Here is a 21472-nt window from a genome sequence, read left to right on the forward strand (position 1 = left end):
AGACCCACTGCTGCAGCACTCGGGGGACCTTCTGGGTGCCAGTGCAGCAGGGCTCTGTGTGGCCGTGCCTCCGACCTCCGCTCCTGCTGCCGCGGCCAGGGGCAGGAGGGCAGACAGCAGGGAGGGGATGGGTGGCACCGGCACTGCGTGTTTCCACCTGGCCTCCAAGTAAAGCTCTGAAAAGAACGTATCCTGCACAGCCCAGATATTACTACGACAAATGTTGGTTTCACTGATCAGAGAACAAAGTGCAGCACTCAGGCTCCTACAGCAGCCCTTGCAATTGCAGGAAAGGGACAGGGAGCGCAAAGCACATGTTGCAAAAAAGCTGTCAGGTCAAACATGCAGACACCTCTGGGTACAGAAAGCCAGGTGGCTCCACCTGCACAGCACATTTATAGCCATGCTGGGCAAGACAGAGCACCACAGCCCCACCACGAGCCCCTGGTGGGGGCAGCTCAACCTCGCTGCACTTGGCAGTAAGGATTTGGGAGTCTTTTTGCACCTCAGACTTCCTGGCATTCTTTAAAAAAAAAAAAAAAAAAAAAAAAAAAAAAGCTGCAGGCAAGCTTCTGTAGCTAATAATGGATTCTGCCGTTTTAGACACACCAAGAACATACGGCAAGGCTGCAGGGCGGCTGAATGGAAAACACGGACTATCCTCAGCTTCATCCTCCTCTGCTGGTGCTACTCAGGCAAAAGCAAGTGTCACCTCCTTCCCTGCAGCCCATGCTGACACTGTAAAGGAAACTCATGGTTCACAACCTGCCCGAGAAACCTTCCCTTGTTTCTAGCAGGAAACATTCACAGCTCCATCTGCACGGCAAACCCGCAAGCCAGGCCCAAAGCCCCGTAACACAGCGCAGCACGCAGGGACCGCCACCACCCGCGGCATCCTCTGGCGTGCCCTGCCTCACACGCAGCCACTTCTCCGGAGCAGCGTGGCTCTGCTCGGGAAGGTAACGGCTGGCAGCCTCTCGCAGCATTTCTCCTCCGTTTCCCTTCCCTCTGCTGAAGAGGCTACAGTGAGCAAGGAGAGCGTCTGTTCTTTATTCTCTTTAGCCTCACAAAGGCAATTTGGTTAAAAGAGCAAGCAGGTCACCCGCACCTGTGCTCCAGGAACTGGTTTTGAGGCTCCGAAGGATGACAGCAGCTGTGTGACACCACTGGGCACCCCTCTGCTTTCTTTGCCATCGCTGAGAGCTGGGGCAAGAAGAATTCAGATCAACCTGCAGAGCAGGGAACCAGGAATACTCATTTTATTGACAGTCTTGATAAACTCCAACTTAGAAAAAAAAATGAAAATGAGCTAATGCAAAACCTTTCTAGGAGATACAGACTTCTTAAAGTAAAAATTACTATAGTTGTCTGCTTTGGTGAGCAGAGGTGGAATAGAGCCTTTGCATCACTGGGTACATGCACATACACCAAAGGAAAAATGTTCAATGACAAGAATAAGGACGGCAGGCCTCAAAGAATACTTTTAAATTCAAAATTAGCAATAACGGGTCACATCTTAGATGCAAGGCCTGAAATAATTCACACCTTATTCTTGTTTTTTTTTAAACAGCTAAGAATTCAGGAAGAATGCAGAAACCATTTAAAAACTTATTTCAGATGCAGGAAAGTTGGAAAGTTTGGTCCAGACCCTCAGCTAAAAAGCTCAAGCACAACTGCCCGAAATCTGCCTCCACACTCCCAGCCCCAGAGGGAGCCGGCCCTGCCGTGTTTGCCCAAAGCAAGCCCGGGGGGGAGAAAGTCTGAGGGTGCCGGGCAGCCCCCCCATTCCGCCTCGCCCCCGCGGCAAGGCCACGCAGCAGGAGCCGAGCTGCCAAGGAGCTGCCCAGTGTGCCGGGCTGCGGCTACACCGCACCGTCGCTCCGAGGGTCGCTTGAGGTGGCGTTCCCGGTGCTGCGAAGGGCACCGTCACACGGAGCGCCTGCGGCGGAGCTGCCGGAGAAGTGAGGCTGCTCGATACGAGTAAGTGGGAGCGGCTGCAAGAGCAAGCTGCGGGTTCTGCCTCTGGCGCAGCAGCTCTCCGCCATCTCCCTCCAACACTGCAGTCTCTTGTTGCCGTGGCTTCCCACCAGCTACAGGAGGAGCCTCCCCAGCAAAAAAAGAACAGTCTCCCACCGCCACCTCAGCCTGGAGTCCTTTGCTCCCTTGGCGGCTGCAGGACAGGAACCAGACGCTCCCCGTGCTGCTGCAGGGACTCTCCAAGGGCAGCAGCCTGGGGTACAGCACCGGCTGCTGATGCAGGAGCTGCGCCGCACCTCTCAAGCCTGCTCATGGGAGAGGAAGCGGAGCACATCAGCAGGGAGGAAGGAAGCAAAGGTCTCCGACACCTCCTGCTTTTCCCTCTTCACTGGCTCCAGGACCCGCTGCACCTACAAGCCAGAGAGGGCTGTGCATTGGCCTCAGCACTGGGCCGTGCCTGCCCCAGAGGATGCGGGGGGAAAGGAGCAAATGTTGTCTTCCCTCCTGGGCCTGCCCCAGTTACCGCAGCACGCCTTCACGCTTGCTGTGGGATCCAGCTCCCGTGCTCCCACGGGGGTTGTTGGCTACTGAGGTAGGCTCGTTCCCCACAGACGCCAGTGGCCCGATGCCTTTGAGCGGTTTGGGACGCCCCTGGTCCCCTGGGGACTCAGAACACCGGGATCTTGTCCCTGCGCACCACATCCAGGTCATCATCCAGGGTCAGCAGGACCTGAGGAGGAAAGTGTGAGGTAGCTTCAGGTCTCGCTGGCCAGCCCACGGCGGGGGAGAATGGCCACCTCCTGCCGGCATCTCATCACAGGGGTGCTTCACCTGGGCCGTGTCTCCAGCATGTAGAGGAGTCACGACAGCAACCCATGCAGATGTGCCAGATTAACTGTTTCTGTTAGTGCTCCCAGCAAGTCACTCTGGCAGCACAGCTGACAGGTTGTTCTGCCTACAGTGCCGCAAAGACCTGCCCCAGCCACGATGGAGATGCTGCTTGTAAACCGGTCCCTCATCGCTAGCCTCTGGAAAGCCATCCAGGAGGCAGCAGTGCGAGAATCACTTGACCACAGCTGAGACATTACAAGTGGCCAGGCAGCTCCTTCGCAAACAGTTTGCATCTTACATGGCTAGGGTTAACGTCTCCCTCTCCACTTCCCCAAAACACTACGCTGTGACCCCACTGCAGGGGACGCCTCCACCTTTGTCACCAATACAGATCATCAGGCCTGAGAAGAGGTAGCAAGTAAAGGAGCACAGGAGTCAACTGCAGAAGTAATGTAAAGTCCAGCAGCGAGCTAAGCATGCCAGTGACCCTAATGCCTGGGTCAAAGGGAGTAGGGTCCCTTCCTGGGAGGTCCTCACAAACCCACAAGAGGGTTGGTCACACCAGCAGCCCCTCAGCTTCCCCACAACAGCTGTTTGACCCACAGCCCCAGAGGGAATTTGAGGCTGGGAGGCACAGGGGGCAACAAGCCAAAGGCGAAAGCTTGATCTCTGATCCCACCAACAAGGAGCATCCCACTGTGAAGGAGGCCCAGAAGCAGTCAGAGGAGTTGGGGCACTTCTGTGGGGCAGCCACAGGTCCATGCAGATAGAGGGACAAGGAGGAAGAGGAGAGGTAAGGCCATACAGCAGCGTGGGAGGCTTAGCAGGACTCACCAGAAAGGAGAAGAATAAGGCAGCCGCGGAGAGGAAGTGCCAGACATCATGGTCATCGAAGAAGCCCAGCAGGATGCACGGCCGGTTCTTCTCCCGGGACTCTGCTGGAGTCTCCTAGGGGAGCGGGCAGGGGGTCAGGACCTGGTATCCACTCACAGAGGGCCACTGCTGGCCATGTTGGACCCTCTGGAGATCACCCAGTCTTAACCCTTCATGCAGGAGCCAGGAAAAAGCACTGTGTTGGCCAGATGTGGCGAGAGCAGGACAGGAATGCACGGTCATACTTAGAGCTGGAGGTGGATCTGGGGCCACAACCCACATGCGGGGAACTCTGGTTCCCACATTTGAGGTCCTGCGTAGTACAAGCTGCACAGCCTTCAGCAGGCCACCCTGTAGCAAGCCACTCACTTCCACGGAGATGGACACAGCGTCTTGCTAGAAGTCAGGATTTAAGAGCCTCCCAGGCCATGGAGAGCCCCCACAGCCCCAAGCAGGTTATTCCCCATTGGCCACCTGCTCCAGGGAGAAGTCGTCCATCCAGCACTAGTCAGGATTTGCCCAGTTTTGCTTTAATTTTCCCAACTCCTCCTCTGTCCCCTGGTGAGGGCCAATCATCTCTGGATCACCTGGGTCATAAATAGTCTCTCCACAGCTACATGCCTACCATCATTTTTGGCCGGGCCCAGCTTCCCATGCTTCCTTCTCAGTCTGCTGGAGGAGTTAAACCCTTTCAGTTCTCCAGGAGCAGCCCTACACTCTTCCCCAGAGCATTTTTTGTGTGAACAACAGGAAGGAAAGATGAGGAGAGAGAAAGATGGACAGAGGATGGTGAAAGGGGAACTTTACCTCCCAGCTGCTGAGGGTCTGGAAGAAGAAGTAGAGGGCAGCTGCCCACACCACTGCTGTGGCCATGATGCAGAACATGGGGATGGGCAGGAGCTTCTCAGAGCTGCGGAGCTGCAGACAGGGACATAGCCTCACGATGTGCCCTGAGTTCTGCCCAGCAGCCAAAGCCATGCGCAGGGCTGACAGGACAGCCTGGACCATCCACCTCTGCGAAAGGCTGCCCACCCCACGGAGGCACAGCCCAGCCACCCCCGAGATGGCTACACAGAATTCCTCCCCAACACCAACACCTTGTCCCACCTGGAGCCCCTCAAAGGCTCCTCCACATCCCTCTACAGCACCACAGGAACCCAAAGTGCAGCCAGAAAGAGAGGCCCATCCCTTCCCCTTTGGAGACAGGCACCCCAGGGACAGCTGCAGCTGCCTCCCTTTACCTTCATGATGATGTAGAAAGCCAGATACAGCAACAAGTTACAGATAAAGATCCCCAGTATGTAGGAGGCGAAGTCTCTGGGCCGATACACCAGCCCAAATATAGCACTGAGAGAGAGGGAAGAATGGACATTAGACTGCCTCTTTTGCTAGGGTACATCCCCAAACTGACAGCCACCCACTGCCCCCCAGGCCACAGAACACTGCCACAGCCTCCCTATTCCCCGGAGGAGAAGCTCTGTTCGCCTCTGCTCCCTGCTGAGCAAACTGGACCGTGGTGAGCCACTGAGAGCAACCAGAGACCCCAGAGGACAGGCAAGGGCCCTGGGTTGCTTCAGCCCCTGGCCAAACACATCTCACTTGCTAGGAGTCGGCCCCAGACCTGTATGTTTGGCAGAAGGCAAGTCCATGAGAAGCAGCTTCAGCTAAAAGCAAGAACTTGGGACGGGGACTATGATTTTAGGTCTCATCCAATAGTTGGTTCCTCCCATCCATTCAGTTACTGCTGAGCTGGCTCTGTACCTGCGACTAACGAGTCTGCTGAGGCTCCTGCACCTTGGCCACGCCAGAGACCTCCCAGCTACGTGGGAAGCGCATGTACAGCGGAACACGGCACCAGCCCAGCCCTCCGCAAGCTCACTCAGACACAAGCCATGAGCCAGCACCGGCTGAAACACTTAGGGGTGCCTCACGTAGCTCCGCAGTGCTGCAGTGCATCCTGTGGAGGTGCCTAACATCAGTGCTCATCAGACCAAGCTCCTTGCCAAGACGTGTCCAAAGGACCCCAGCACAGGATTAGTGCAGACACTGCTGCATTCCCCCGTCACTTCAGGCCACCTGCGTGTCAGTACTGAATCCTGCTGCCCACATGCACAACTACACAAGACACCAACACCTCACTTACAAGGACCAGTTGACCAGGTTTCCAACAATGAGCAGCACCATCCTGTCCTGAAGAGGAGACACTGATGATCATATGAAAGCAGAAGGAAATGCAAAAAGAGGCCTCTGCCTCAGAAATTCAGGATATCATCATTATGTGATGATTTGGAGCCTGGTTCCTACAAACACACATGCCCCTGGCTCTGAAGTTTGCTCTGTGGGAGCTTTTGCCAGATGGAAACTGCTTCAGCCCTCACAGATTTGGAAGTGTTGCAAGGAGACTAAACATCTAAAGAAGAACAAGTCCAGAACTTAAAGCTTAGTCTCACAAGGCTCTGCAAATCCTTTGACTGTTTCCACTGTTTTTTTTGTTAGACTCCTTCCCTCCCACCATTTTACAGAAAAATTGTTGCACAGAGCAAGGACATGCTTAAAAGAGGCAGCCGGGAAAGCTTTGGATAGCATCCCACGCATGTCCGCACAACCTTTTTTCACCCATCTCACCATTAGCAGGGAAGCGCTGTAACTACAGCAGGCAGAAGGGCTGCATCTGTGGGGCACGTGCATTTATGCTTACAGCTGCTTCCACGATGTAGCTATTTCAGGCTGGCCAGGCTTACTTTATGCCCAAATGCACCAAGCTTGCTTGCAAAACTCCGTCTGACACTTATTCAGAGATGGGAGAATAAAAAAAAGATAATAGAAAAAATAAAAAGGATGCCTATGGATAAAAACTTAGGCTTCAAGCCCTAATTAGCACGTTGTGCCAAGAAGAAAGTAATCTGTGAGACACAAGGTAACAGCTACTATTTCTTACTTTTATTGCTATCTGCCCTGAGGTGCTGCAGAAATAGCAATAGCTGTTGCTTAAGCCACAGAACCAAAACAGTCGCTGGCCGCCCAAGGGAGGCTGCGCTGCACAGAGCCCCGTCCATACCCATTCCTTCAAACAGGTGCCCCCAGGGAGCAGGAGCAAAAGGAAATCCCCTCATGCTTGTATCACCTTTGCTCTGACGTTTTATTCACCAAGCCTGAGATCTGGGGAGGCCTGGAGGTGGGGGGTACACCCCTCCAGCAGAGATCTACACACACCCAAACATTTTGGGGGAGGGTGAAGAAGGGAAGCAGGGAGCATCACTTCTGCCACACCTCTTTCCTCTGCGCATTGCCTAGAAAGTGAGCAATTGCTGAGAGAGGTGCTGAGATGAGAAATCACCTACCATGTACATCGGTCGACTGCACTGCTGGATACAGTCCGTGTACAGCACCATCACTGCCCGTCGAAATATCCCCAAGTCTGTCAAAGAAGAGGATAAAAAGCCAGAACAGCCAGTAGAGTGAGCTCCAAAATGCCTACGGGGAAAGACGCTGGCACCCACCGGCTGACAACAGAGAATCCAGCCTGCGGGTGGTCAAGGTGTCAACAGATTAATTTCTCGCCCTTTGGGAGCATAAGGGCTGAGCATAAAGGCAGCCACCACGGGATGTGGATGGCATTTAGGCAAAATGACAAGGGGAAAAAAATAATTTAAAAAAAAATCCCCTCAACACTAGCACTGCCCAGAATTCAAACAAACAGTGTCTGTACACATAAACAGGCTGGCTTTGCAACTGCATCTCTGAAAGAGAGATGTGTGTGCAGGAAGGGGGAAGAGCACCTTCCACAGAACAAGCTGCCAGAGCAGAGAAACAGCAGAAACTGATCCCACAGCCCTTAGAGTGTCCTAGAGAGGCAGAGCACGCAAGTCACTCCTGCTCTCAAAATCATTGCAGATGCTTCACTGGGGAGCCATCAGTGTCAGTGGCCATGGACAGACATGCATGCACACACATGCCCCTCTTCAGTCACAGGTGTGGAGCTTGAAAAGGCTCCTGCGCCAAGATCAGAGCTCTCCTGTGCTATATCAGCCCCTTCCTGCCAGGGTACGGGGCTGGCAGCGCTGCTGGCAAATGCACTTCACTTCTCAAGAGCCGACCCCAGGTGGCACGCGAGCTTGGCTCCCCACACACATCCATGCGTCCCCAACCGCTACAACGCTGCTCAATCAGTTCAACAGAGAAATAAAAGAGAGCTGCTGACAGTTACCTGAGTCAGGACCATCTGAGGCAGACAGGAGCGGAAGAGGAAGGAGAAACATGTTTGTAAGCAGAGCACAAGAGCCAGGTTCCCCACCAGACCCTCTCCCCCCTCACCCCATGACAGGGTTTTATGTAGCTCACCACGCTGAGCACAGCCCTAGGGAGAGCTGTAGCTGAAGGGCAGGCTCCCTCCGAGCCCAGCTCTTCTGCCACTACACAGCAGAAACTACAGGTTTCTGCTGACTCCCATGGGTCTGGGAAGCAGCAGCGCAAGGACTTCAGAGGCCAGGAAGAGCATCAGGTCGATGAGAGGACAGGGTAACCCAGAACACAAGCACAGGCCACAGGTGACTCACACAGGCGAGGAGAGGAGACACCCACACACCCTAGAGCGTGACGGTTCAGTCACAGCACTTACCAATCTTGAAGCGGCCCATGTAGTAGATCTGGGTGCTGAGAGCCAGTGAGGCAAAAACGTGGATAATTGAGAAAATGACCCAAAACCACATGTCATTTTTCCCAAACACCTGAAAGTAAAGACATCAAAAGCAAACTGAGCCCTGTTATCAGCAAGCTAATCCTTTCCTCTCCTATATCACCGTGGGGCATTCGGGAACCTCACTGACATGGAAGAGAAACCCCTAAATCTTCCAACATGAAAACACGTATAAATCCAAAACTAAGTCCAGAGAAGCAAGAGGAGCTCAGCATTCTGGAGAGGAGATGATTCTTTCTGAATGTCCCATCAGACAATAACAGCAGTATGGAAGGATGGCATCTGGCCCGGGGAGCAAAACTGCAGGGACCCCCAGGCCAGGCAAGCGCTCTCGGCTGAGCTGGGCAGCAGCTCTCTAGCCAGGAGCTGCATTTTCACAAAGGCAGCCAGGGAGCCAACTGGTACACCAACAACTATGCTGCAGTAGACCAAAAAGGACAAAACTGCTCTGCAGGTAATTGCTCCTATTGTACACTTCTGCTTTATTTAAGGACTGGAAGTGACCTACACACGCAAGTTAATGCTATATTAAAACTTTAATTTTTTCAGTTATACATTAAGGAGTCTGGAAACTCTTATCTGCTGTCAGGCTGTGACCAAACACTACCCTCCACTGGGGCACACCTGAAATTTTCCTTTTGTGTGGGGAAAAAAAACCTCAAAACCCCACCAAACTAAAAGCAGAAAAGCCACCTCTATGCGGATGGAGCAAGGGAGACATGCAGCTTATAAGCTCCACTGAAGAGCTCCAAAGCATCTCACAAGAAAAGACACAGCATCCCATAAGAAAACCCCCTTGTTTTGAACCTGGGTGTGCAAATCTGCCAGAGCTATCAAGAGATTCTTGAGACGTCCCAAGTTCACCAGCTGCTCCTGCATGCCTTATCCCACACACAGTATCCTACCCAGAGACCTTTGCAGAGTCAGTTGATTCCCTGCATTATGTGTGATAGCGAGGGGCCAACAGCCCGCTGGGATCTAGCCGCCCGTTCAGAGCAAGCAAGCAATGGACTTTGCCTGGTTGCTGCTGAACAAAATTGAGTCCTTCAAAAGAAGAGAAACAGAGACATCCAAGGTAAAGCACAGGCTGGGGATTCAGACAAGCCCAGCTCAGTACTTGCAATGCTATGAGCAACCAGGCAAAGCCCTGGTACCAGTCTGACTGGTCAGTTACTGTTAGTGCACAGGAGCGACTGGTGGCTCCTGCCTCACTGCCCATTTCTATAGGCAGGGACTCGAGAAACTTGCCTGGGAGCCCCCCAACCATTATGCTAGCCCTGCGCCTCTCCAAAGGTAGGAAGGCCAACTGCAAGACCTGTGCCCAGCAACAGAGAGTTCTCCAAAGGGAAGAAAGAGGCACAAGCAATTAAGTAGAGAACACTCATCTTGGCAGCTCAGCCAGCCTCACCCCCACCCCCTCCTCCAAGGTGAGCCACCCCACAGGAGACCCACTGCATGCTTAGATGTGGATACCTGGATACACGAGTTTCTGCTCTTGAGGAGGACGGCATATGGTGGGCAAAGCCCAAAAAGGAGCTGACCTAGAGAAAATTGCTCTGCTCTCCTCCCCCCCCCCCCCCCCCCCGCAAGCTCAGGGGAAAGGAGGAGGGAAAGCCCAGGAGTACTGGGAATACACATGCTAGCAGCTGCTTAACACACTCTTATCCTACCCTGTTGCTCTCCCCAGTCATTTGCCCACTTAAGGTGTGCTCCCAGCCACACCATCTCCTCCCAGAGAAGCAGGTAGGTAAGAGGGGCCATACCACTCCAAGGACGGCTAGACAGATCACCACAGCAAACGAGGCATAGGCAGAGTAGGCGCTGGCATTGATGTCTGGGTGGCGGGTCTGGTAGAGCTTCAGCATGCACAGTCCTGCGATCATGTACATGAAGGAGGTATCTGTGAAGGGAGCACAACAGAAACACTGAAATCAGGTGCTTCCAGTAGGCTGAGAAAGCTGCTCCAAGTCCATATAAAGAAGCACAGCAGCAGGGCCAAACCCAAGGCTGGCAGGCACAAACCCCTGACGCTGCACTACATTGTACACCACTTTGTGCTTTGCCATTTTGCAGCACATCTACCATGCTCTGGGGCAACGAAAACTAAAGGGGCTCAGAAAATAAGCATCCACAGTGCAGCACAGAAGCAGAGAGGGAATCACAGAATGATTGAGGTTAGAAGGGACCTCTGGAGGTTGTCTGGTCCAAGACCCCCTGCTCAAGCAGGATCAACTATGAAAGGGTTGTCCTGTTAGGCTTTGCAGATCTCCACAGAAGACTTCACAACCTCTTGGGGCAACCCATTCAGTCTTCGGCTACCCTCAAAGTATTAAAAAAAAAATAATATTTTTTTCTTGTGTTCAGATGGAGTTTCTGGTGTTTTAATTCGTGTCCATCACCTCTTGTTCTGTCACTGGGCACCACTGAGAAGAACCTGGCTCACACATCTTCATTCTCTCTCATTGAGTATTTACACACATAGACAAGATCCTGCCCTAGTCTTCTCTTCCCCAGGAAAGCAAAAGACCCCACACGGGAAAGTTTCCACTCAGAAGGCAAAGACTTCCTAGGCTTGAGCACTCTGCCACTCAAGGCTGTGCACTTACTATTTTCCAACACTAAGCTGTAAAAGCAAAGGGAGATCTTGCCAGCAGAGTACTACTAGAGTCCCACGGTCTGGAGAGGAGGCTGAAATGTGTTAGTCCCCAGCATCCAAAGCCTCACTGCCTCCTGACCGAGTCCTGGAACAGGCAGACTACAAGGCGGTTTGTAAGGGTAGAGGGATGGGAAGTGCCAGCAACTAAGCAGAAGACGGAGCACGTCAAATCCTACCTACAGCTCAAAAGGAGAAAGGAATCTCAGCTTACCAAACTGGAAGTTGGAGTAATTAGGGCAGACATGATAACAGGCACTAAGCACGCCTTCCATCATCAGAGCGATGCCCATAGCGTAAAAGAGACCAAAATGCTTTGGGATCCCATAGTCCTAGAAGAGAACAGAGCTGTGTAGTAAGTACTCTTGCTATATCCTGACAACAAATGAGCTTGCACGCTCCACCACTTCATCCCTCCTAACCCCTGCACGTGTCCTTCAGTCACCAGCACAGCACAGCATACTGTGCGCAACCACAGGCTCTGGATTTAGCCACACTGCATAGCCAGATGAATCCACAGGCAACAAACAAGCTAATCACACAGAAACTTCTAGTCTAAGACCTGGTACTAACATCTTAAGACTAAAAAATATCTGTCCTGTATCTTGTGCCACGCTACACCCTGCCCAAAATTGGGAAAGCACTGGGGACCCAGAACAGCAGCTTCGCTCTTGGGGTCAGTAGGGAGTTAAAAGCACCTGAGAAGAGCCCATCAGCCCACATGAGAAGGCACCTCCATCACAATCTGGCTGAGATCTCATCTGAAAACCATAAGCAGCAGACCCTTAGAACTGCTAAGGCCTTTACTTGCTACCAAGCCAGTGGAAGCAAAATTGTTTGTCTCCAAAAGCCATCAGCACCACTGCCCTCAGGGCTGCAGATTTCTCCATCCTCTCCCCGAAGATACTGAAGAGACTCCAGAAGCTCTGGCTACAAGCAGCTCTGCTTCAGAGCTACAGGCTGCCAAATTCTTCTGCAGTACCATAGGCAGCTCTATTCCCTCTTGCTAACAGGAGTGTCAAGAAGGAACTCCTGATTGTTTAAGACAAATCAAACCTCACTATAAACAAAAGCATCTTGGGACACTTCTGCTGTTCCAGTTCCTCCACAATAAGCACTGGAGAAAAACCCACAGCCATGATAGTCATTCATCTCCTCATCTCCTTTTCTTTGCAAGCCCAGGCTAGGTCACCACAGCAGTACGGACGTACTGTAAACTAAAGTATTGGCGTGTGCAAGAACGTAAGTGTCCCACCTAGATCCTTTTTCAGGGGAGGGGAAAAAAAAAAAAAAAAAAAAAAAAAAAAAAAAAAGAGGAGGAGTATTCAATCCTTCAGCAAGGAAGCAAATGGAAAAATGGAAACCCACTGTGTATCACTCAAGTTTTCAAGTTCTCCCTGTCTTTCCTCCCTCCATTCAGCCCCATGCAACCATGATTCCTACCAGGGTATAGATATCTTTCATCTCCATGGCCCGACGGTGGAGAATGTCCCTGCGCAACACAATGAGAAGGAATAGAAAGCCCAGCAGCATGTGGCCCACATTACTGAGGATGTTGTTGAAGGCACTGCAGGGAAAAAGAAGGTTTAAGGTAACGGCAGTAAAGCAGCAGGAAGCTGAACCCTGAGCCATGACAAGATGAATCCATTTTGCTCCCCCTCCATCATCCTTCATCTCAGCAGCTGCCAAACACCTGACAGTTTTATACCCTGGATGACAATTTTAGGTTAAATAGTTCACCTGCCCCAATAGATTTAGCACTTTTTGTGAGATTCCCAACTCTGGGCTTTCTTTGTACTCCCACATTCATTCAGAGAAATGCTGCACTGAAAGTACTGATCTGAACTTCTTTGCAGAGCTGCTGCTCTTTGGATACAAGTGAAAGTGTCCAAAAGAGCACAGGAGCACCTAATTGTTGTGCTGTAGGTTTGTTAGGGCAACGCAGGTACCATATGTTCCCAGGTGCATGTGTGTCCGCAACAGAAAGCCGCTGCTGAGCAAAACAGTAAGCTCAGAGTCCTAAACTCTCAGTGGTTTGTCTTGCCACCACAGTTATTGCGAGCCTGGCAAGGATAAAATCCTGACCCAGGCACAAGACAAACACTCAGGAGGCATGAGACTATAATGCAGTGACAGCAGGGCTCACTCACCTCAGCACCCCAAGGGGATGAGCGCACAGAAAGTTGTAGTAGCAAATGTCTTGATTGCCCGTCACGTTCACTACCTGAATGGAGAGGAGGTGGGAGACCAGATATTAGCAAATCCTCCCTGTTCTTGGGGGGTTTGCTTTGTGCAAACACTGCATGTACACAAGGCATGCCAGGACACAGCCTAGCTCTAGTGCTGGCAGAGGGGAGTAATGAGACCTGCAAGTGAAGCTTTTTTGGGGGGACAAGATGTTGCCACAGACCTGACAACAGTCTTCAGAGGAAACATGTTATGTGCTCTCAACACCATGACTAATAGACCTGCTTGCAGATATCTGAACAACAGTGGGATAGCAAGGATGGGGAGAAGGGAAAAATCATATCACAGCAAACCCTAACTTGCTTTCAGTTACCTTTTAGCGGTAACAGCAGATTCCTCCTGCCTCTAAAATGAAACAGGACCCAAATGAGACATCAGATGAGCAGGAAAACTGCTGCACTCCCACCTCCCAGGCAAAAATAGCAGAACTGCAAGCTCAGTGAGCCAAGCTAGCAGCAATGCTCAACACACAGTGCAGAGAGCAGCCAAGGTAAACTGCCCCTCAGACCAAGCAGGATTCCTGGGTGATGCCAGTTTCACTGTGACTGTCATCCTTACACCATGCAACTACAAAGCAGATTTAAAGGCAAGAGGACCCAAGCACAGGGGACAGCCAGAGCCCAACGCACCGTCTGATAAGTGATGACGAGCTGAATGACCGGCAAGGCATAAAACACTGCAATGGTGATGATATTCCTGTAGAAAGGAGACAGTAGCAGCAGTTACACACACCAAAACAATTTGTGCACACCCAAAACAGAACCCCACAGTGCTTGTGGAGGAGTGTGTACACCTCAGTACCTAAGGGCACAGACCCTGCTCTCCCAGCTGGAGCTTTATACCTCTGGTAATCATCTCCTGAAGCAGAAGAGCAAATGTGCTAAGGACACAAGAAAAGCCAGTATGTGGACCACAAGCTCGTGTGTTTTGAGTGCCTGTTTCTCCTCTTCCCCAGTACGTTCCAGCACACCAGTTGTTGGCAGATTTTAAAGCAATCATGCAAACCAGAATCCATTGCCAGGATCATGTGTGCAATTGTTCACCAATGTCCTTATCTGAGGTATGTGGGATCTGCAGTTACTTGTTGGAACAGGGTCAGAATGTATAACAGAATGGTTCAAAGAATATCCTCAGGTCTAAAGCATGGTTCAGAAGGACTTGTGGACAGGCTGCACAACCAGATACTGGGTCCAGAACTTGGGCCTTACCAGTTTGTCGTCTTCTCCTTACCAGAAATAGATTTTGTATTTTTTGCTAACAATCCTTCGGTCCTTCCTGGACAAGTCTGATAGATAGAGGAACACCTAAAACATTAGTGGGTGGGGAACAAGGGAAGAAAACAGAAAAGAACTAGTGAAGACTACAGAAGCCAGTAGCAGATCTTGATGTATTTGGACAGTATGCAGCTTGGTGCCATTTGGGCCATTTTTGACACAGCGAGCTCATTGTGTCCCTTGAGTCTATGGGGAATGAGTTCTGCAAACCCCCCTGACCTCCAGGAATGGCCCCGAGTCACGCGGAGCAGTGTGGGGCGACAAAAGGAGGCAGTTTGAGAACTGCTAGCTTAAAGACCCTCTGTATATCCAATGTCATCACACTACTCATACCTATTATTGCAGATTATTTCCCCCCTATGCTGTTGCACCTCCTTGGACTTTCTGGGACACCCTTGCCTTCTTCCTCCTTTCTCAATAGTCCCCATTAAATTCTGATTTTCCATATTAAATCACTCACTTCAGTAGCACACTTAGCATAGCTGGAAAACTTTCTAGACTCTGAAAAAAACCCACCAAGCACATTCAGATTTCTTAGATTAAATCCACCTAAAAAGGGAAGCGGAAACTTAAAAAACCTGGCAAGTGACTAGTGCTGGTCCTGGCCCTGCATCATGGCCACAGCTGCGATACCAGCTGTTACCTTAGTGCGGATGATGTTCTTATCACTTTCGATTTCTGGCATGGTGTCAAAGTCGCTCTCTTCCTCCACAGAGCTGTCTGTGTCAGAACCAGCTGGCAGCCCACGCTCAGGGGAAGACAACTGACGTCCACCGCTGGAGCTTGACTCGTCTGGAGCGGAGCAGGGAGGAGGAAACAGGCAGGGTAAATGCTAAATCCCTCTATGCACAGCAAGAGGAAAGCTGTCCCAGATACCAGCTGAAATCTGCTGGGACAAGTTAACATGTCCATTTCAGGGAACAAGTTTGTCCATGATCACAAACTTTCCTGAAAGTCTCAGATTATTAGCTAAGAGCACGTTCAAGGACCATCTTCCTCCCTCTGCAGCACTTTGGATTTTCCTCTGCTTTTATTCGATTACTTCTCATCTCTGACATTTTCTACTCTTTACTAGCCTGAGCTCTGAAATCTGGAAGGCTGAGACAAGCCAGGAAGCTCAAGTGAAAGCAGTGGACTGTGCAGGGGTCACAAACAGGCTGACCTAGTTCATCTCCAGATTTTATGTAAGCTTTATATATACACTTTTCTAAAAATATTGTAGAAAAAAAGACAGAGAGGAAGAAAATCCATTTTTCAAAGCAGGCAGAGCATCAACTTTGCTCCCATTGCATCTACAGTATCAATCACCTGCAGGTCACCAGGACCTGCCTGCACTTCCCACAAGGCTGGCCAAGCTCCCAGCCAGCCCATTACCCATACTGGCATGAGCAGAACACAAGTTTCTTCCTTATTTCCCAAACTTTTTTAAAGCATTTCCTTGGGAATTGGGGAATGGGGTTAGTGTGGTGCTGAAGCCATCAACTCTGTTCCAGGATTTAAGTCCTCCTGAATTTTTCCCAAACCTCATGAAGTATCGGTGATACGTTTCTTTGTCAGGTGTTCAGGTATCACACCTTCACAGTCCAACAACTGGGTGATATCTGGAGCAAATACCTCCTCAGCAGGGACCAGCTCACATTTGAGTAGCTGCCTCACACTGCCCTGGACTTGCACCACCTCACCCCACAACCTGGGTTCTGAAGCTGTCAAATTCAAGGATTATGCCCAAAAGTCCACATCACCAAACTATTCAATACCAATCCCTCCACAGGAGGGGAAAACTCAATCTCCTTACAACAGAAGTACTCTGGCAAAGGAAGGCATTTCCTATCCTATCAGATTAGCAGGACCCTTGAAAGCTTTTCTTCCTCCTCTGCTGCCAGGGCATGTTTCACCTGTTGACAGCATGACATTTTTTCTCCTCTAGTGAAACTTCTGAACGACAAGAAGCTCTGATTCTGTCTTGCCTTGCAAGACACAACCCTTCAGACTTCCAGTTAAAGGCAAGCTTTGGTCTAAAGGCCGGCTTGATGAACTAACAGGCTCCTAGAAGCTTGGTTGGAAGGGACCTGTGTCAGTCCCTAGTCAACCTCCTGCCTGAAGCAGCATTGTCACCAACACTTATCAGGTGACTGTGGCTTTGTTTAGCAGTGACAAACATTTCCAATGACACAGTCTGTCTGGGCACCTCTTCCAGAGGTTTGCCACCTTTTTGATGTAGGTGTTCTGCCCTAAAATGCAATTTGAACCTGCCAAGCTGCAATTTTCTTTTTCAAGTAGTTGCAAGCTGCTCCTACACAAGCTTGCAGCTTTATTCCCTCTGGCTCTAAGGCACCTTAAAGTGCCTTCCTCTGCCTGAGGCAGAACCAGCCCCGTGCCCCCAGTTCTGGAAGATACTGTACCAATAGCACCATAGCTGCTTCCCTCAGGGGTGCTGGCTGTGATGGGGTGCGAAGATGTCATAATCCCAGATCCTGCAATGGAAACAGACCCAAAAGGGACAGTTAGTTTCATCTCAGTGCTTTGAAACACATCTCTGAGGTGAATACGAACAGCTCCAAGAGCTGGAGGGGCTTGGGGAAAGCAGCATTTCTCCAAACAGATGGCAGTCTCCCTCTAGAGCACATTATGCAAAAGGGAAACCCTTGCTTTGCAACGTGAAGCAAACCCTTTCCCTTCAGCCTGCCCACACAGGCTGCCAGTTTGCCTCACAAAAGCACAAGGCTCCCTCCAGCACCTTTTAAGGATCCCATTATGGGGCTGCAAGACCTGGCAAATTCTAGAGCAAGTCTCACAATATTCTGAGAAAATATTCAGAAAGAGCACCTTTCTGAATTTCTCGTTCTCCTTCCCCTCCTCACACAGTGACCTATTCAAATACTGATACCTCCAGTTATAGCTGGAAGAGTCGTAGACAGCCTTTGGCCAGACAGCTACATAGTTTTAACCAAGCAAGGAGAAAGCAAGAAATGCTCTGTGCAAAAAGCGGTCATGATCTTGTGCTGATGTCAAGAAGGGCAAGCCTTTGAGGGCTGGGAGGTCCTTGCCTCCCACCAGCACACCTGAAGCAAGGAGGACTGGCACCTCCCAATCAAGTGGCACTCGGACTTTCCCTTCCTGCCTCCACACTCATCTTTTTTGCCTCCCCTTCTGGGGATCAGCTGCTGAACTGGCAGCAGACAAACGTGGCAGGAAACACAGCCAGCTAAGTCCCATGGCACCATGTCTTCCAGTAGTGGCAAAGTGAGACAGATCCAGCTGCTTATAAAGTTTCACCTTTGCAACAACGTCGTGTGGCCAGTCAGCAGCAGAGGGACACAGGATAATATTTGAAAGCAAGCAATCTTACTGCAGCCTGGCAATGGCCTGACTTCCAAGCTGCACCACCTCTGGCTGCTCAGTACCTGATCTGTCCCAAACTGACAGGCACAGGCAGACTCCTCTTTCCAGCTGGCAATTCTGGCCGCTTCTGTAACACCCTGTGTAGGTTTTTGTACCATTTCTGTTAGCCACAGATTTTACATCTGAGCCCCAAAATTTTTCCCTGCCCAAGCCCAATTCCTAGGCAGGAGAGCATCCATACAGCAATGACATTTGATGTTTTAAGTACAAATTACTGCTTTCCTTTGACATGTTCACTGTGTTTGTTGGTCTGTGGGCTAAGACTTGATTTGCATTTCAGCTTCTCTACCCTCCTGCCCCATCCCTCCAACAGAGCAACAAACAGCTCAGAGGAGCACCAGAAGCAGAAAACATGGCCTGGACTGGGTGCCAGAGGGAAGGCTCTGGCACACCACACACCTATGACACCCCTTCAGCCCTGAGATGGGATTAGCAGGATGTTGTAGGTTGCTGCAGGAGCAAGATCCGCCTTCTACTCATCACCTGCTGTGCAACTCTCCCACTCCCGTGGCAGTTTTTCCTGTTGCTTTAAAGTCACTTGGAAATCCAGATCACTGGGGAGGGGGCAAAAGCAGTGTTTCCCCATGTTCATGGCACCAAGGCACATGCACAGTTCCTACTCCCATCTGTACTGTCCCACAGGGATACTCCCTCCTTATTTTAGACCAGGCTTTATGCTCTTAAGTGACCTGTCAGCCTTCTCTCCCAAGTAACCAAGGGAAGATTTAAATCTGGACAAAGCAGGGATGGCAGGGAGAAGAGACACTCTGCCCTGTCTCTAACAGCTGCTTCGGACCCAGCTCACCCAGTAATTTCAGTCCTACTTCCCAGTGTGCAAGTGAGTCAGCAAAGTAAATGTACTGCACTGGGTGTGGTTCCTCCAGCTCTGGCCTCCACCAGACAGTGATGATGTGGCATAGGAGGTGTGCCACAGGATTAAAAATAAAAAAGTTAACCACAGAATCTGGGCGTAAAGTGGGTGACAGGAGTAAAAGGGCAGATGAAGTTGCACAATATTCAAAGACAAAGGCCAGAGATATTGCTCATCACCTATATCCACACTTTCTTGGTAGGGAAGGGGAAAGAAAACAGAAGTGATGAAGGCAGCAAGACCTAGGGGTACTTTGGAGGAAGAGAAATTTCAGTGGGTGGGAAGAGTAGGAAAAAAAAATAATTAAGAGAAAGCCGGCATGCCCTGGTGATCTGGAGGACATGGAAGATGCTAGTTACCATTTCATAGGCATCAGACACACACCCCAAAAAGACACAATAAAGAAAGAAACAGCATGTGGGTAGGAAGAAAGGATATGGCTGTGACATGCAGTGCCACACATGAGAAGGCGGCATAGAGTATAAGGGAGAGGACAGGTCACAGAAGGAGCAGGTGCCTCTGGGAGGAAACTTGTAAGCTGTGAAGGAACTGCACTCGTCTGTCCTTTCACAGGGATGCTGTTCAGCAATCCTCCTTGCCCAGGAACACAGTTCTCTGCCCTCCAGGTCCACGCTAAGCACAATATCTGTGCCCTGCAGCTTCTTTGGGAACCTCCCAAGCACCAGAATTTGATTTCCACCTCTTACCAGCACAGCTTGGAAAGCAGCTTCTAAGCTGCCTCCAGGCACATGAACCCTCAGCTGCAGCGCCAGCAGCACTCCCTGGGGCTTCTGGTCTCACCTGGCTGAGACTGTGCCTCCTTGCCTTAGACAGTGATCCCTTGTCACCACCCTGGAGCTCTTCCATAGCCTGCCTTGGCCAGGGTCCTTCAGCTTCCCCAAACTCCCCAACACACAGGCCTTTCCCATTTCTCCAGGGCCCTAAGACCTGCTGTTGTCTCACAGCAGGATCCATTCCAAATGACTTAAAATTGTTATATTTTTAAGCACATTATTACAGTCCCCTGATTATTCAGTTGTGAGGAAAACCTTTCACACACATTCCACTTACTGCAGGGATGCATATGTGATCTCAGTGGCTGAAGAAGCAACTCCTGAGAATCCAAATGCCCCCAGGTCCTTGGCAGAAATATTAACCCAAGTAATGCCAGGCCACAATGAAGTTCCACTGCTGATCCTTTAATCACTGCTCAGTTATACTAGTATGCTTATCTAGTAATATGTAGCAGATCAGAGAGACTGAAGAAGCTGGTGATTAAAAAAGAAAAGGGGGGTGGTGGGGGGGTGGGAATGACAACACACCAAGAACCTTTGCATGCTGCCAAAGTATAATGTCCTCCCTCTCCCCAGGAAAGAGGTACAAATGATGATGTCTTTATCATCACCAATACTTTGAACTACTTTGCAGGCACTAAATATTTAAACAAAATGAAACGGCTGAAACAGCCAGCCTCCCACACTTCTCCAGAAAGCAGAAACTCCCAGTGCCCCTGCACACCCATCCACATGATAAAAATTTCCATCTCTCATGGATAGGCTCTTAGATGCAGCTATGTTTTTATAACACAGAAATCTGCAGTATGTTGAAATGTGGGTGCAGCATAAAGTAAACTGAATCCAATACCAAAGTAAATAACACGAACAACACTACCTAACTGTATTAGTCATTCAATCAGTTGGTTGTCTACAAGTCCCAGTTAAAAATAAATTAAAATTTAAATTAAATAGGAGACACCATGCTTAAACCAGGCAGAGGAAATCTTAAAGCACAAAAGCTAACAAACTCGAAGTGCCTTGCTTAGAAATGGACAGATCTCGCATCAAGCACGCTAGTTTGCAGCCAGGTCTAGTCAAAGCTTGTGCTTCCTCCACCCCTCTAAAAGCCAGCTCTTTAGGCTGGGGATGAGGACCAGGCTCAGAGGAGCCTGCTTCAAACACCCTCTCTTGTGAGGGCAGAGAGGAAGCTCTAACAGTCTCTGGTGCTGATGGAAGATATGTGGTACACGTACAGGGAAGAAGGCTTGAAGGGACAGAAGGTACTTGACTGACAGCCTGTCCCTTGCCTGGCCTGGGACCTGTGCTGTTCACTTAAGACTGTCACATAACAGGAAAGGGACCTTACCGTCCTCAGGACTCAATCTGTCAGCCAAAGCCTTCCTCTGAACCCTGGAAAGGAACAGACAGCACTTTTGAAATAGCCAACAAAATCCATCACCTGCCAGCCACAGCAGGCTTATCTAGGACATCAATAGGTAAATATGGTGCAAGGCCTAAAAACCCAACCAAACGAAACCAACAAAACTAAACCACAAAATAAACAAAAACAACAACAACAAAAAAAGAAAAATACTGTTTGGACTAGACATGGCTCAGCCACGACTGCTTGATTTCCAGAGCAACAGAGATTTTTATATTTTTTTACCCCTTCAGCTATCCACCAGAGGCAGGACAACCAGTCAAACAACTGTCCCATCCTACACTGCTCAGCTGGGAGTTGGAAGAGACTCTCAGACCACCTTCCCAAACCCAGCGCCCCTGCTCAGGGAACCGAGTGCATAAGAATCTACTGAAAGGTCAACAGGAGCTAGAGGCACACATCAGCATGACACTTAAGAAGCCAATACCACC

At 50.4% G+C, this 21472-nt stretch overlaps 1 protein-coding gene across 2 annotated transcripts in view; it reads right to left on the reverse strand.

The window, feature by feature from the left end:
- Positions 1-1241: 1241 nt before the first annotated feature.
- The window catches only part of SIDT1 (SID1 transmembrane family member 1), a 47929-nt gene continuing 27698 nt past the window's right edge, over positions 1242-21472 (reverse strand). For both annotated transcript variants that reach the window (XM_055710729.1, XM_055710728.1), the window contains exons 10-25: positions 20967-21010; positions 16954-17025; positions 15195-15343; positions 14508-14581; positions 13907-13973; positions 13181-13254; positions 12474-12597; positions 11245-11362; positions 10141-10277; positions 8300-8408; positions 7023-7099; positions 5825-5871; positions 4923-5028; positions 4489-4599; positions 3643-3756; positions 1242-2707 (exon numbers count right to left, since the gene is read on the reverse strand). In XM_055710729.1, coding sequence (XP_055566704.1) covers positions 2645-2707; positions 3643-3756; positions 4489-4599; positions 4923-5028; positions 5825-5871; positions 7023-7099; positions 8300-8408; positions 10141-10277; positions 11245-11362; positions 12474-12597; positions 13181-13254; positions 13907-13973; positions 14508-14581; positions 15195-15343; positions 16954-17025; positions 20967-21010 — 1486 coding nt within the window. In that variant the 3' untranslated portion in view covers positions 1242-2644. The remainder of the gene's footprint in view (positions 2708-3642; positions 3757-4488; positions 4600-4922; positions 5029-5824; positions 5872-7022; positions 7100-8299; positions 8409-10140; positions 10278-11244; positions 11363-12473; positions 12598-13180; positions 13255-13906; positions 13974-14507; positions 14582-15194; positions 15344-16953; positions 17026-20966; positions 21011-21472) is intronic.

This window comes from Falco cherrug, chromosome 5, assembly GCF_023634085.1.
Source record: "Falco cherrug isolate bFalChe1 chromosome 5, bFalChe1.pri, whole genome shotgun sequence".
Lineage (NCBI taxonomy): Eukaryota > Metazoa > Chordata > Aves > Falconiformes > Falconidae > Falco > Falco cherrug.